This window comes from Lepidochelys kempii, chromosome 8 (assembly GCF_965140285.1).
Source record: "Lepidochelys kempii isolate rLepKem1 chromosome 8, rLepKem1.hap1, whole genome shotgun sequence".
Classification (NCBI taxonomy): domain Eukaryota; kingdom Metazoa; phylum Chordata; order Testudines; family Cheloniidae; genus Lepidochelys; species Lepidochelys kempii.
In genome coordinates this window covers 2,607,438-2,621,375 of record NC_136387.1, presented here as the reverse complement: position 1 = coordinate 2,621,375, position 13,938 = coordinate 2,607,438, and the positions used below count along the sequence as shown (strand labels likewise).

Below are 13,938 nucleotides of genomic sequence, written 5' to 3'. Positions count from 1 at the left end.
GACCACGTTGCGGCTCTACAGATGTCCTGGATAGGGATGTGCACCAGGAAGGCTGCCGAAGATGCACCATCAAAACGACCATTTGGCCCCCTGCTTATTACGGGTCAAGCCCAACTGGGCAGAGGGTGGAGGCGTGTGGCTTGGACGGCACTTTTAACCCTTGGCTTGTTAATGGGGCTGGTCCTGCCGAGGCTGACTCCCCAAACCCTGAGGCTGCTGTGGTTTGAACTGCTCATGCGCCAGGCCTGGGATGTAGAGATCCAGGGTTTTCAGGGTGGTGTGGGAGTCCTTGAGGCCAGGCAACTTGCTGTCTGTTTGCTCAGCAAATAGGGCCCCGCTGTCAAAGGGCAGGTCCTGCAATGACTGCTGGGCCTCGGTGGACAACCCAGCCAACAGACTCGCCGTGTGGAGATAGCGGAAGCCATGGTGCGGGCAGCAGCATCAGCAGCCTCTGACGCTGCCTTGAGGGCTGCCCTGGCCACGGTCGTGCCCTCAGCTGGGATCACCCAGAACTCCTTGGAAGCCTCAGGGAGTGACCCTTCGAACTTGGCCATGGCTTGCCACATATTGAAATCATATTGGCCAAGGAGGGCTTGGTGGTTGGCCACTCTCAGCTGAAGGCTGGAAGACCAATAAATCTTATGTCCAAAGAGATCCAGCCTCCTTGAGCCTTTATTTCTGGGGGTGGCCCCGGGTTGTCTTTGCCTCTCCTTAACCGCCTCAACCACAAGGGAATTGGGGGCAGGGTGGGAGTATAAGTACTCGTGCCCTTTGGTTGGCACAAAGTACTTGTGTTCGGCCCTTTTAGAGATAGGGGCCAGGGAAGAGGGAGTCTGCGACAGGGCATAAGTGATCTTAGAAACACCTTCATGAAGGGGTATGGCCACCCTGGCAGGAGCAGAGGACATCAAACAAAGAGCCCGAGGGCTCCTCCAATTCCTCTGCCTGAAGCCCCAGGTTAGAAGCGACCCACTTCAAAAGTTCCTGGTGCGCTTTGGCATCATCCTGAGGAACTGGGTGAGGGGCCCTGGTGATAGCTTCATCTGGCGACGATGAGGATGATGCCAGTGCCGTGGGAACCTCCACGTACATGGGTGAGTCCAGCAGCTTGCTCCCATGGGTCCTCCTGGACCTGCAGGGTCTTACCCCCTGAAGCCTCCAGCACCGGAGGGGGACGGGATACTGAGGCTGTGGCCTCTCCGAGGCTCCCGATGCCGATCAGGCAGGCTGGGAAGCTTGGGTGAACCCCCAGGAGTTCCATGAGTACCATGGGGGGAGGGATAGCTCAGTGGTTTGAGCATTGGCCTGCTAAACCCAGGGTTGTGAGTTCAATCCTTGAGGGGGCCATTTAGGGATCTGGGGCAAAAATTGGGGATTGGTCCTGCTTTGAGCAGGAGGTTGGACTAGATGACCTCCTGAGGTCCCTTCCAACCCTGAGATTCTATGATTCTATGGCATCAGCCACTGTGCTTGGGGCCAAAGGGCAGGTTTCAGTGCTGATCATGTAGTCAGCACTGTTGGGACCGGGGCTTGTCCAGCAGTCAGGGAACCTCGCTCCGAGCCGGAGCTATCACCAGAGCAGTCAGTACAGGGCGACCAGGACTGGGCTGAGCGGTGGCTCTTGTCCAACTGGTGCCAGTCGCTGTGTCCCAAAGCCGACCTGTCTGAGCGAGACTATCTTGCTTTGGCTCTTCGGGAATGACGGCGTTCAGGCGTTGAGTCGGATACTCGGTGATCCATGCCTCACAGTACTCAGCCAGTACTGGGACATCAAATGAGACCAGAAGCTACAACGGGCCGGTTGCTGGGAGGATTGTCCTGAGTAGGGCGACCTCCTTCTTGGAGACAGGTGATGACGGCCTAGCTATCACCACTCTCTGGTGTCCAATCGGTCCCGAGATCGGTACCCGGCCCGTGGAGACGGTCGGGGTGAGTCCTGGAGTTCCTGCCAGGTGGCGGGTGCCTCAGAGGGTCTGTGCAATCTACCGGCGAGGTATGCATCGAGTACCTTAATCAGTGCCTCCGGTGTGGGGACCAAAGAGGGCTCCGCTAAGCCTGCCTCTCCAGTCCTGAGGCGTGAGGGCTTCGGACAGGTGAACGCTGGCGAGACGTCCCTCTCGATGGGGATCGGTACCACTGAGGCGGGGCCACACGCATAGGTTCCAACGCGGATTTTCCCCGAGTATGGGTGGCACTGGGAGCGTCAGGATCTCCAAGCTGCTCAAAGAGTTTCAGGCTTCGATGGCACCTGAATCTGGACAGGGCCTGCACCGCTATCTGGGGTCACAGGCAGTGATGAGCTGCCAAAATCTTAACAACCGGTTCCCTATAAAAAGTTCTGATGTAAGGGATGTGCCCCAGAATGTATTTTTTGTACCAGTAGGGTTACTATACGTCCGTATTTTCCTGGGAGGACAGCAATTTAAGAACCGAAAAGCCTGACCTGTCCGGGAAAATACAGATGTATGTTAACCCTGCCTAAAGTTCTTTTTTAAAAAGATGGGCCTGAGATAGAAACGAGCTCCGTTTCACATGTGTGGGTCCCCGCCACTCCCTGGGGGTATGCTAGGGTGACCAGATGTCCCGATTTTATAGGGACAGTCCCGATTTTGGGGTCTTTTTCTTATATAGGCTCCTATTACCCCCCATCCCATCCCGATTTTTCACTCTTGCTGTCTGGTCACCCTAGGGTGTGCACATGTGTGGGTCCCAGCTGCTCCCTGCCTCCCTCATTAAAGCAGATGTGCAGGGTTAGTGCCCTGGGAACTGCAGGGCACCAGTGGACGTGGGGCCAGCTGCAGACAGGGGCGTAGGGTAGGGCTAGCTGGAGGCAGGGGGTGTGGGGCTGGCTGCAGGCAGGGCAGGGAGGGCGGGGTTGGCTGGAGTCAAGGGGGTGTGGGGCTGGCTGGAGGCAGGGCAGGGGCTGACTTGAGGTAGGGGCTGGCTGCAGGCAGGGCAGGGGGGTGCGGGGCTGGCTGGCTTCGGGCAGGGCTGCAGGGGGGGTGCGGCAGGGGTTGGCTGGAGATGGGGGGTGTGGGGCTGGCTAGCTTCGGGCAGGGGGCTGCGGCAGGGGCTGGCTGCGGGCAGGGGGTGCAGGGGTGGCTGGAGATAGGGGCTGGCTGTGGGCAGGAGGTGCGGGGCTGGCTGGAGACAGGGGCTGGCTGCGGGCAGGGCAGGGAGTATGGGGGCAGCTGATGAGGGCAGGGCAGGGGGTGCGAGGTGGCTGGAGACAGGGGTTGGCTTCAGGCAGGGCAGGGGGTGCGGCAGGGGCTGGCTGCGGGCAGGGCAGCGAGTGCAGGAGTGGCTGGAGACAGGGCATGGGGTGTGGGGCTGGCTGCGGGCAGGGCAGGGGGTGCAGCAGGGGCTTGTGTGGGCAGGGCAGGGGGTGCAGGGGTGGCTGGAGACAGGGCAGGGGTGCGGCAGGGGCTGGTGCGGGCAGGGCAGGGGGTGCGGCGGGGCTGGCTGCAGGCAGGAGATGTGGGGTTGGCTGGAGACAGGCTGGCTGGAGACAGGGGCTGGTGCGGGCAGGGCAGGGGGTACGGCAGGGGCTGGCTGCGGGCAGGGGATGCAGGGGTGGCTGGAGATAGGGGCTGGCTGTGGGCAGGGGGTGGGGGTGGCTGGATACGGGCTGGCAGCGGGCAGGGCAGGGGGTGTGGGGGCAGCTGATGATGGTAGGGCAGGGAGTGTGGGGTGGCTGGAGACAGGGGTTGGCTGCGGGCAGGGCAGGGGGTGCAGGACTGGCTGCGGGCAGGGGGTGCAGGGGGTGGCTGGAGGCAGGGGCTGGCTGGATACAGGGCAGGGGGTGTGGCAGGGGCTGGCTGCGGGCAGGGGGTGCAGGGGTGACTGGAGGCAGGGGTCTGGCTGCAGGCAGGGGGTGCAGGGTCTGGCTGGAGGCAGGGGTCTGGCTGCAGGCAGGGGGTGCAGGGGTGGCTGGAGGCAGGGGTCTGGCTGCGAGCAGGCGGTGCGGGGGTGGCTGGAGGCAGGGGTCTGGCTGCAGGCAGGGGGTGCAGGGGGTGGCTGCAGGCAGGGGTCTGACTGCAGGCAGGGGGTGGCTGGAGGCAGGGGGTGCGGGGGTGGCTGGAGGCAGGGGTCTGGCTGCAGGCAGGGGGTGCAGGGGGTGGCTGCAGGCAGGGTGGTGGATGCTCACGGTGAGCAGCTGAACGCAGCCCAGGCCCAGCAAAGCAGCCGGGGACCCCCCAGGCAGCAGCGGGAGCCCAAGGGCCAGGGGAGCAGCCGCAGCACCAGGGCTCGTGCCCAGGGCCAGGCATCAGCCCACATGGCTTCCGCAGCGCAGCGCCCCCGGCGGCCGGAGGAGGAATTACGTCACTTCCCGGCCAGAGCCCATCAAAGCCTCAGCGCCCCCTGCAGGGAAGTGGGTTAACAACCAGTTCTAAAACTGCTTCAAAAGGTAACAACCAGTTCACGCGAACTGGTGCGAACCGGCTCCTGCTCACCACTGGTCACAGGTGAAGCCTGGGACGGGCTGCACCACTCGACTTGAGCGGCCCAGCCCTGTCCTTTCCCTTACGGGAGGTAGGAGATCTTCCCCTCCTAATCTTTTTTGGCTTCTTCCCGGGAGCCGTGGAGGGGAACCAGTGCCAGCTCGTGGACGACGCCGGGGGAGCACTGAGCAGTGTGGACTTGGACTGCTGCTCCGGTGCCGGAGTGAGTGCCGACTCCATTAGGAGCGCTCTTAGATGGATAGCATGCTCCTTCTTCATCCTAGGTTTGAAGGACTTGCAGATACGGCACTTGTTACTTATGTGCCCTTCGCCTAAGCACCTTAGGCAGCTGGTATGTGGATTGCTGACGGGCATACGCCATTTGCAGCTATCGCAGGGCTTAAAGCCTGGGGACCGGGGCATTCCCCGTTCCTGGCTGAGACCCGTTTGGGACTACCGAAAAGTTGAGAACTACTACTAAGGGTAACTAGGAAACTACTAATTATATATAATTATATTACAGGTTTTCAAAGTTCACAAGAACAGAAAACAAAATAACGCTAGCAGAAGCAGCAGATGTTCTAGCACCGTAACTGGTGGCAAGAAGGAACTGAGGGTGGGAGGAGCAGGCGGCTCCCCTTATACCGCACCATGCGGGTGCCACTCCAGGGGGCGCTAGAGCCAGTCCCCTACAGATACTGTTGAGGGAAAAACTTCTGGCACCGGTGCGTGTGGTGAGCACACACACCTAATATGGAACGGACATGAGCAAGCACTCGAAGAAGAATTAATTGTTATGGGCCTTCCATATGCCCTTTACTGTATGCAATGAGTGAATTTCTGCTTTCATTTACACCCTGCAATCCTAGTAAAGTCTCAGTATGTGTAAATCATAAGGATTAGTAGCACCATTCATTGAGCAATCCATCTGTGACAAGCACACTGCCTGTGATCCATACATTTTTAATGCAAGAAAGAAAGAAAGAAAGAAAGAAAGAAAGAAAGAAAGAAAGAAAGAAAGAAAGAAAGAAAGAAAGAAAGAAAGAAAGAAAGAAAGAAAGAAAGAAAGAAAGAAAGAAATCACAGGCCCATCTGTATATCACCAATTAGTATCAATTTTCATCCTCACCCACATACTTCCTGAGTTATCTTGCAAATTACTGAGGGCTTTGGGTCCCTGATTTGATTCTGCCTGACCCTCAGTTTGCCACTTGTGAAATGGGGATAATGATACCTGCCTGACTCATAACATGCGACATGAGGCTGAATTTATTAATGTTTGCAAAGTGCATTGAAAGATCTATAGAGAGAAGGCGCTATACGAGTCACAGAATCAGTTCCTCAATTTGTTAATTGGTCAGGATATTCCTCTGCATGGAGTGGATATAAAACATTGTTTAGAAGCTGATAGTTTATTTGTAAAACGTGTGAGCTTTTGTATTTTCTACAAATAGATTCCTAATAAACAATATCTTTCAGGGAACTTCAAACCCTGAAATCTAAGCAATAATTGCTCTTTTAAGTGTCTGCTTCTGATACGCTTTACAGATAGAACATAAAGAAGGGCATTTCTCTGTAAGCACAGTCAACATGGGTTTCATTCTTTCTAAAATAATTTTTAAAAGCTAGGATTTCTCCATATGTATGTGACCTTGATTCCTAGATGGCACATGGACTCAGAGATCAAGTTACTAAGTTGTTTGTAGTTAAAGAGGGTGGGAAGGCTAAAATTAATAGGTCACTTGGTATTTTCTTCTGAAAACTTAAGTACTTAACAGTAAGGGGAAAAAAGCAGTCTATAGCCAGGTAGCTTGAGGGGATATTTTGTTGAACACTAATTAAAAATAATTTCTTTTAAATGAGAGCTGACCACAAAATAGGGCCATAAGGTGCAGGGACATTCTCACTAGAAAGGAAGCCATGCCCGATTAATTCCTGTACTGCCCACAAACCCCCATTTCTTTTCTTTCTCCCACTTCTTTCCTTCTCTCCCCGTTTTTTGTTCTTAAGAGCAGCAAGTGATGCTGAAATGTTTCTAGCCAAAAACAGAGGCCATACTCCTCTGAGAAAACATTTGGCCTCTGTGGTTTTGTAATATGTTCCAGAACACTGAGTTCACTGAAGAACATTGCGAAAAACTCCCATCTATTGGAATGATGCTGTGGAATGTTACAGTATCAGAACTTCCAATTGGTCCATTTCCTGTAGGCCCATAATGAGTCTTGTAAAAAAATAAAATAAAAAAATAGTGCTATGTGGGAGTTAAAACAAGTTCTCATGGGAAAAATAAATGGCAAGAAATTCTAGCTTTAAAAAAACAGCTAATCTGCTAGTTTGATTGTTCTTCAAAACTTACAATGAACCAATAATCCTAATTAGAAACATTTGGCCTAGTTCTATAAAGCAACATAGCTTTTTCTATGCTTCGTTTGTACATACCATAGACCTTTTTTTCCCTACTGCTCACTAACAAAGTGCTGACTTTCTTGGGATGGCTGAGCTAATTTCGTGAACTCAGTGTGAAACCTTAGCTCAACAAAATTGTGGTAATTTTCCTTAATTTGTAAAAGTGATTGGAGTGCAAACAAAATTTTCCTCTTGGGTCAATCCTATAATTTTCAATTAACTAAAACTAATCGGCAGGCATGCACTGAACCTGCATTTTGTTTAAAGGGCTGCAAGGCATTTCTGAAGGTCAGAATGCATTAATTGTTTTTATTTTAGTTTAAGGTTTTTCTTTCTTAGAGAAGAGTTTTCCTTTTTTAAAAAGGAAGCCAGGTTTCAGTTCAAGTGTCAATAAAGGGGCACAGAAAGGAAGACTGTGTGAGGTAAAAGGTCAGTCAAAATAGAATTTATCACATTTTTATTACATCTGTACAATAAACAGAGTCTTCTACTCCATGCCTTTGAATTTCTTTGACAGTTTTGCTTAGTTTTCCATCTCCTTCATTTATTGAATGAAAATAAAGTATTTTAAATGTTAACCTGAACATGGCACAAATAAAACAATAAAATATAAGGAAACATTCTTAAAACTTGGAACAATTTAGCATCATATCAGGCAGTTATCTGCTTTTGTACAGAAAGGCCAAAATATGCCTCTTTTCTACTGGAATGACATTATTAAAGGCAGAGGGACAAGGCGGGTGAGGGAATATCTTTTATTGAACCAACTTCTGCTGGTGAAGGAGACAAGCTTTCGAGCTACACAGAGCTATTCTTCCGGTCTGTGAAAGGTGCTCACTGTGTCACAACTAAATGCAAGGTTGGTTACCTTTCCCAGGCCTGAAGAAGAGTTCTGTGAAGCTCAAAGGCTTGTCTCTTTCACCAACAGAAGTTGTCCAATAAAAGATATGGACTCACGCACCCTGTCTCTCTAATATCCTGGAAACAACATGGTTACAACACTGCAAACAAAGATGGGAAAAGTTAAAGAAAATCAAGCTTAAGCCCTTCTTTGTGTTGTATAACGAAGACCTGAAAATTCTCTCCCAGAGAAAAATTGGGGAGATGGTTTCCTGCTGCTTTTTATTTGTTTGCATCTGCATTGCGGGCCTCATCTACTCAAGAAATAGTCTTTGATGACTGAGGAACTCATGAAATGATGGCATCTTGACAATCATGAGAATGAAAATTGAGAGGGAGAAGGATTTTCAGTGAAACTGTTTAAAACTCTGGGTCAGATCCTCAGCAGGTATAAACTGAAATAGCCAGTTTACACCAACTGGCAGTCTGGCCCTTTGTTTCTCTTCTGATCTTGTTAACGTTTATTTAACTCCCATGCTTAATCAGCTTTATGTTTGTTAAAGATTCGAGCCTCCCACTCATTCTTTTAAAGTGCTAGCACTCACAATAAACCAGCTCTGAGACACCCAACTGGTGTCTGCAGCTTAGCAGGAAAGACCATACTGGAGCACTGACAGGCCTTCTTTCTCCATCATAAAGAAGCAAATAAGCCCAATTTTGAGACGGTGAGGGGGAACAACAACAGATCTTTGTCGAGCACCTTTAAGTAACTCATTCTGCATTAATGAAATCACACCAAAACTAGCCTATCCAGCTGGTACACAAAAGCCCATAGTCTGCCCTCCACCCCTATGTGCAGTTCTGATAGACATCCTTGCTGGTGTGACCAGACAGCAAATGTGAAAAATTGGGACAGCGGGTGGGGGGTAACAGGAGCCTATATAAGAAAAAGACCCAAAAATCTAGACTGTCCCTATAAAATCGGGACATCTGGTCACCCTAGTCCTTCGGCACATATCAAGAGCAATATCTGGGTCTTAGTGTGCTTGAAATGTGTCTCATAGCCACGAGCTTTTAGAATATACCTTATACGTAATGTTCTGGGAGATAACAGGAAGGGAGAAGGGGTCTATACTGGCTAAGTCTTTGCCACAACTCAGGAACACAGTTAAAGAACACGTAGCGCTGTCTACACTGTAGGTCTAGGCACCCTCAAACCATATTTAGGGACAAGCAGGGTGGAAGCTGGTCCAATGACATTATTTTTTGTAGTGCAGCTGGGTCCTATGGGATCGACACGACACATTTTTATAAAGTCAGTAGCTATTTTACCGCCTGAACTATTTTAAGGATAGTTCTTATCCACGCATGTTAAGGGTTAATAAGGTTCCTAACTGTATGGGACCTCCTGGCAGTGTCTTTAAAACCAGCTCCGCCCATCTCCCACCCAGAGACGCTGGAGGCAGGAATATCCCCAGATGCAATACAGTTCAGCACCAGTGCACCTCCATTCTCTAACCCTGGCAACAGGAGCTGAGGCAGCATGGGGCGGCTGCCCAAACTTCCTAGAATGCAGAGACAAACACAACAGTGCAGCATTGTAGCTGTGGGCAGGCCAACATGATTCTGCTTGGGAAATCGCTGAGGCCTGGATATGACAGATGTGCTGCTGTCCCTGCATCAGATGAGGATATCACAGGCTGCTTGCGTTTAATAGAGGTCTCTCTGTAGTGTAGACAGACTCCTGGGTGGGATGCTCTACGTGCCTTTTGATGTTTTGGGCCCCGCGCTCTCCCTGTTTGTCTGTCTAGGCATGGATACAGCGCTTGCCACCATGATACCCATGTACCTGCTTCTCTCCTGAGTCTCCTCCTCCTTTCATTCCCCCTTCCGGGAGGAGACAGAGGCAAATACACTCAGCCACAACTGCAAAACTCAGCGCAGCTTTTAAGGAATGACAGCAACATCCCATAGAGTGCCTGAGAGCCCGATGCCCTAGCTGTACATGTTGTAGCTAATACGAACGCACGCTTACCTGTGTAAATGAATCTTCCAGGTGTTCCCTTACAGAACTGCTTAGACTTGTAGGACAATGTGACTTCTACCACACCAGGGATATGTCGGGGAGGTGTCTGAACTCGGATTGCATGAGGGGTAATCAGCTAGAAGACACCATCGGGAGAGGGGGGGAAAAAAAGCACAGTTAGATGCAGAATTCTTCTTTAACAACACTTTCTTCCTAGAGCTCAGTAAACAAAGCTTTGAAACGTGTAATTAACCTGTCAATGTTTGAATACAGTCTTGATGTAACCCACATAAAAGCCAGTGACACCAATATTTACAAGCGTTCTCCTTCCCAGCCAAAACAACATTATCTCTGTTTTCATACATGGCAGGCACATGCTTCCTAGTGGGAAAATTAAGCCTGCCTTAATGCAATAAGCACACCTAGCACATGCAGGGATCATGGCAATACCAAGTTCAAGTCCTCGCACCAACAAGTATACTTTACGATAAGATGATGGATGTGTTAAATAGAGTCACAGAGCCACAGAGTTTAAGACCAGAAGAACGAACCAGATCATCTGCTCTTACCTCCTGCACATCATGGGCTACTAAACTCCACCCTGTTACCCCTCCATTGAGCCCAATAACCTGGATTAGAATAAAATATTACAGCCTTCAGAGAACTAAATGACTGTGGGCCACAGGCAGAGACGCACCCAAGGAGCACCAGTGCCTGAAGCCCCTGCTAGGGCAAGGATTTGATTTAGTGAGATATACCCGGATGATTCTAGCAAGCAATCCATGCCCCAGGGTGCAGACAATGGCAGGGGCCTTGGGTTGTTTTGTTTTTTTGCCTATCTGGCCTGGGGGAAAATTCCTTCCCAACCCCAAAAATGTCAGCCGTATGAGTTTTAAGTGTCTGAACAAGGACCATTGCAATACAGCACATACAGTCTGAATGTGAAGTGCACTAGGCCTTCAGAGTCACTGGAGAACATGTGCCATTCCAAACATTGAAACATGCTAACTCTGAGTCTGCCAGCACTCACCTCTGTACCAACTGAGTGCACAGCAAGCTACCAATTTCATTTGGGAGCCTCTCACCCTCATCTTGTAGTGATGTAACTGATTACCCAGGGGGCGCAGCAGTGCCAAGTCAGGCTCATTAGCTATTACAGCTCGCCCTATGCTGGTTGTGCCATGTCTAAGACATCTTTTGAAAAACAGCCAAGGACTTTAACGTTAAAGACTGACGTGCTACCCCCCATCACATCATTCTGTGCCTCTTCCCCTCCAGGATGGCTTGATCTGAAGAGGCAACGGCTACCCACAGCTTAGAATTTCTCAGCATTTACTGGTCTGTCACCACTTTTGTGGTCTTTAAGTATAGCTTGTGGCATTTTCCAAGACCTCTTCCCTGGTTCCCAAGAAGTGCCTGTCCTATTTATGGCACATTGTTACATAGTGAGAGATGGGAAGAGCTCAGCAAGTTTGCTGGTTGGTTCTTCACAAACAAACAGTTTGGTTTTCCTTTGTCCTCTGAAGTAAGTATATTTAGCTGTGTTTAAAGCCACACATATACAACACTCAGGAGTAGCAGCCGTGTTAGTCTGTATCTGCAAAAAGAACAGGAGGACTTGTGGCACTTAGAGACTAACCAATTTATCTGAGCATAAGCTTTTGTGAGCTACAGCTCACTTCACCGAATGCATGTAGCTCATGAAAGCTTATGCTCAAATAAATTTGTTAGTCTCTAAGGTGCCACAAGTCCTCCTTTTCTACATACAACACTGTCACCCACACATTCTCAAAGGGTGAACTTTATGCCTAAAGTCCTATGTTCCAGGATGCCTGGGTTATATTTTGTTCATGTCTAATTTAGACCGTGGTGGGTATGAAAAGGGATCAAGTAATTCCATTTTATAAACAAGCATGCTCGACATCGGTCTGCAAGAGGTCACAACCACCAACAGTGCTTAATGCTGGGTGACATGTCAGGGATTGTCTTTAGTGTCTAGGGAAAGGTTCAGTAAACTGCCTTCTCAGGATCATTATTAATTGTTATTTATAACACCACTGCACCTATGAACGCCAGACAAAACCAGAGCCCCACCGTGCTAGGTACAGTACAGACAAGTAACAAAGGAGGCAGTCTCTGCCTCAGAGAGACTGCATTCAAGGATCAGAAATGTAAATGATCCGGTTAGATTGCTTTCACTGCCCTGAGGAATACTGATCACCATACAGGAACTGAAGGGAGAACTGAATTCCATGGCACTTACAAATTTGCTGCCTAGCTCTATGAATCCAACTTGCAATCTAAGGGTCTGGTCCATGGAGTTTTTACTACCCTGGGTGGTTCCATTGACATCAGTGGGACAAACGCCTCACAGTAGTCACACATGATGAGAGACAGCATGATGACAGGCATTGTGATCCAGTGGATAAGGCCCTGGACTGGGACTCAGGAGACCTAGTGTGAAACCCTGAGTCTGTTCAAATCAACAGCAAAACTGCCATTGATTTCAGTGGGGCCAGGATTTCATCCCCGGGTCCTACTAGCTATGCCATAATGCCAATGACCTACCGGGCAAGTCACTTCGCCTCTCTGCCCCTGCTTCTGGTCCCCTCCCACTCCTCCTAGTCTAGTCTCTCTACCTTGTGTGATCTTCAGGACAGGGGATGTCTATGTGTATCTACAGTAGGGCCCTGATCTCAGACAGGCACTTCAGAGTCTAGATGCAGTGATAGGACAAATAATTAACAGTCAAAATAGAGATATGCCAAGAAGCAGTCTCTGTGATTCAGAGATTAAACCCAAACCCCACATTAACTTCCGCCTCCCCCAAACTTTGGGGCAAGTCTGATCTGGACATCAACTTAGCACTGGGCTCCTCTCTCCTGGGATATTTAACTAAACTGGGCTAAATTTCTGGCATCTGCATCGGCTATTTTATATCATCTCTCTTAACATCAGTTGGGACCCAGAATGGATAGGATTAATACCACAGATACAGAGGTCTTCAAAAGAGAGGGAGGTATTTGTGCTTTAAAATCCAACACATATTAGGGTTTGTATTTGTGCAACAAGCCTCTTTTCTTTCTTTCTTTTTTTTTTTCTTTGGTTTGCTAATATATTCTAGACATTCTTGTGTGATGCAGCATCATTTCACACTATGGAGACTGCCAGGTTATTTTCTTAAAAGAAAAAAGTGGCATTATATAAAGTTAAGAAGATGGTGTTACGTTTAGTCACTAGTCTATTTTTGCCTCTGTGAGCACTGGTTTGTGGTTACAGAAGTGATTACAATTGGTCAGAAATTTACTTTGGATTCTTTATAAAGAGGGCCATTAAAACAGAAGTGAGGACAAAAAAACAAAATCTTGGACCCATTTAAGTTAGTAGGAGTTTTGCTGTTTCCAACAGAAGCAGCCTTGAGCCCGACAGGGTCTGCACAGAGGTTTAGGCCTAATTTTCCTAAGTGATTTTGGATGCCCAGCCTCAGATGTTTTAAAGAGCCCTGATACTTAGAAGGCGAAAGCCCCAGCACTTTTTCAAAACCAGGCTCCATTAAAGGGTCCCGAACTGGGCCCTCCAAAATTGAGGCGCCCAAAATTAATAGTTAGCTTTGGAAATCTTGGCCATAGAATTTGATTCAGCAGCATAAAAATCAATCCCAGCTTCTGTGCTGTGCAAGGGTAGCCGAGCTGGTATATCAGGGGTTTTCCATCTTTTCTCAGCATAAAAGTAAAAAGCACATTTCCAGCTGACTCTGTGGAGATGCAGGAATGTTCCCGGGCAGGAGAATGTTCAACGAAACAATCAATTTTAAGCAAATATTGCACAATATTGATGAGAAACTAATTTTGAATTCATAGTCACGAGTATTGGCCCTGAAACCTGATTCCAAGAGTTAAACTCCTCCAATCAGGGGCCAGAAACTCCCATGCGTCTAATCAGCAGCTCGGATGTGGAATACTCACAACAATTCACAAACCAAGAACATTCACTGAGGAACAAATTCTGAGGAACAAATCAGTCTGTTCAAGACTGTCCTCAAACAGAAAGAGATGAAGTTTGTTGAATAGATTATTTGTTGTGAGTCATTTGCCCAGTTCCAATGTGCGCAAACTATACCAAAATAAAAGGAGGACTTGTGGCACCTTAGAGACTAACAAATTTATTTGAGCATAAGCTTTCATGAGCTACATCCGATGAAGTGAGCTGTAGCTATCGAAAGCT

General features: G+C 49.2%; 1 protein-coding gene across 9 annotated transcripts in view; it reads right to left on the bottom strand.

Moving 5' to 3' along the window:
• The window catches only part of EBF1 (EBF transcription factor 1), a 334,181-nt gene that overhangs the window by 77,199 nt on the left and 243,044 nt on the right, over positions 1 to 13,938 (bottom strand). For all 9 annotated transcript variants that reach the window (XM_073355192.2, XM_073355197.2, XM_073355193.2 and 6 more), the window contains exon 10: positions 9,724 to 9,850. In XM_073355192.2, the coding sequence (XP_073211293.1) occupies positions 9,724 to 9,850 (127 nt within the window). The remainder of the gene's footprint in view (positions 1 to 9,723; positions 9,851 to 13,938) is intronic.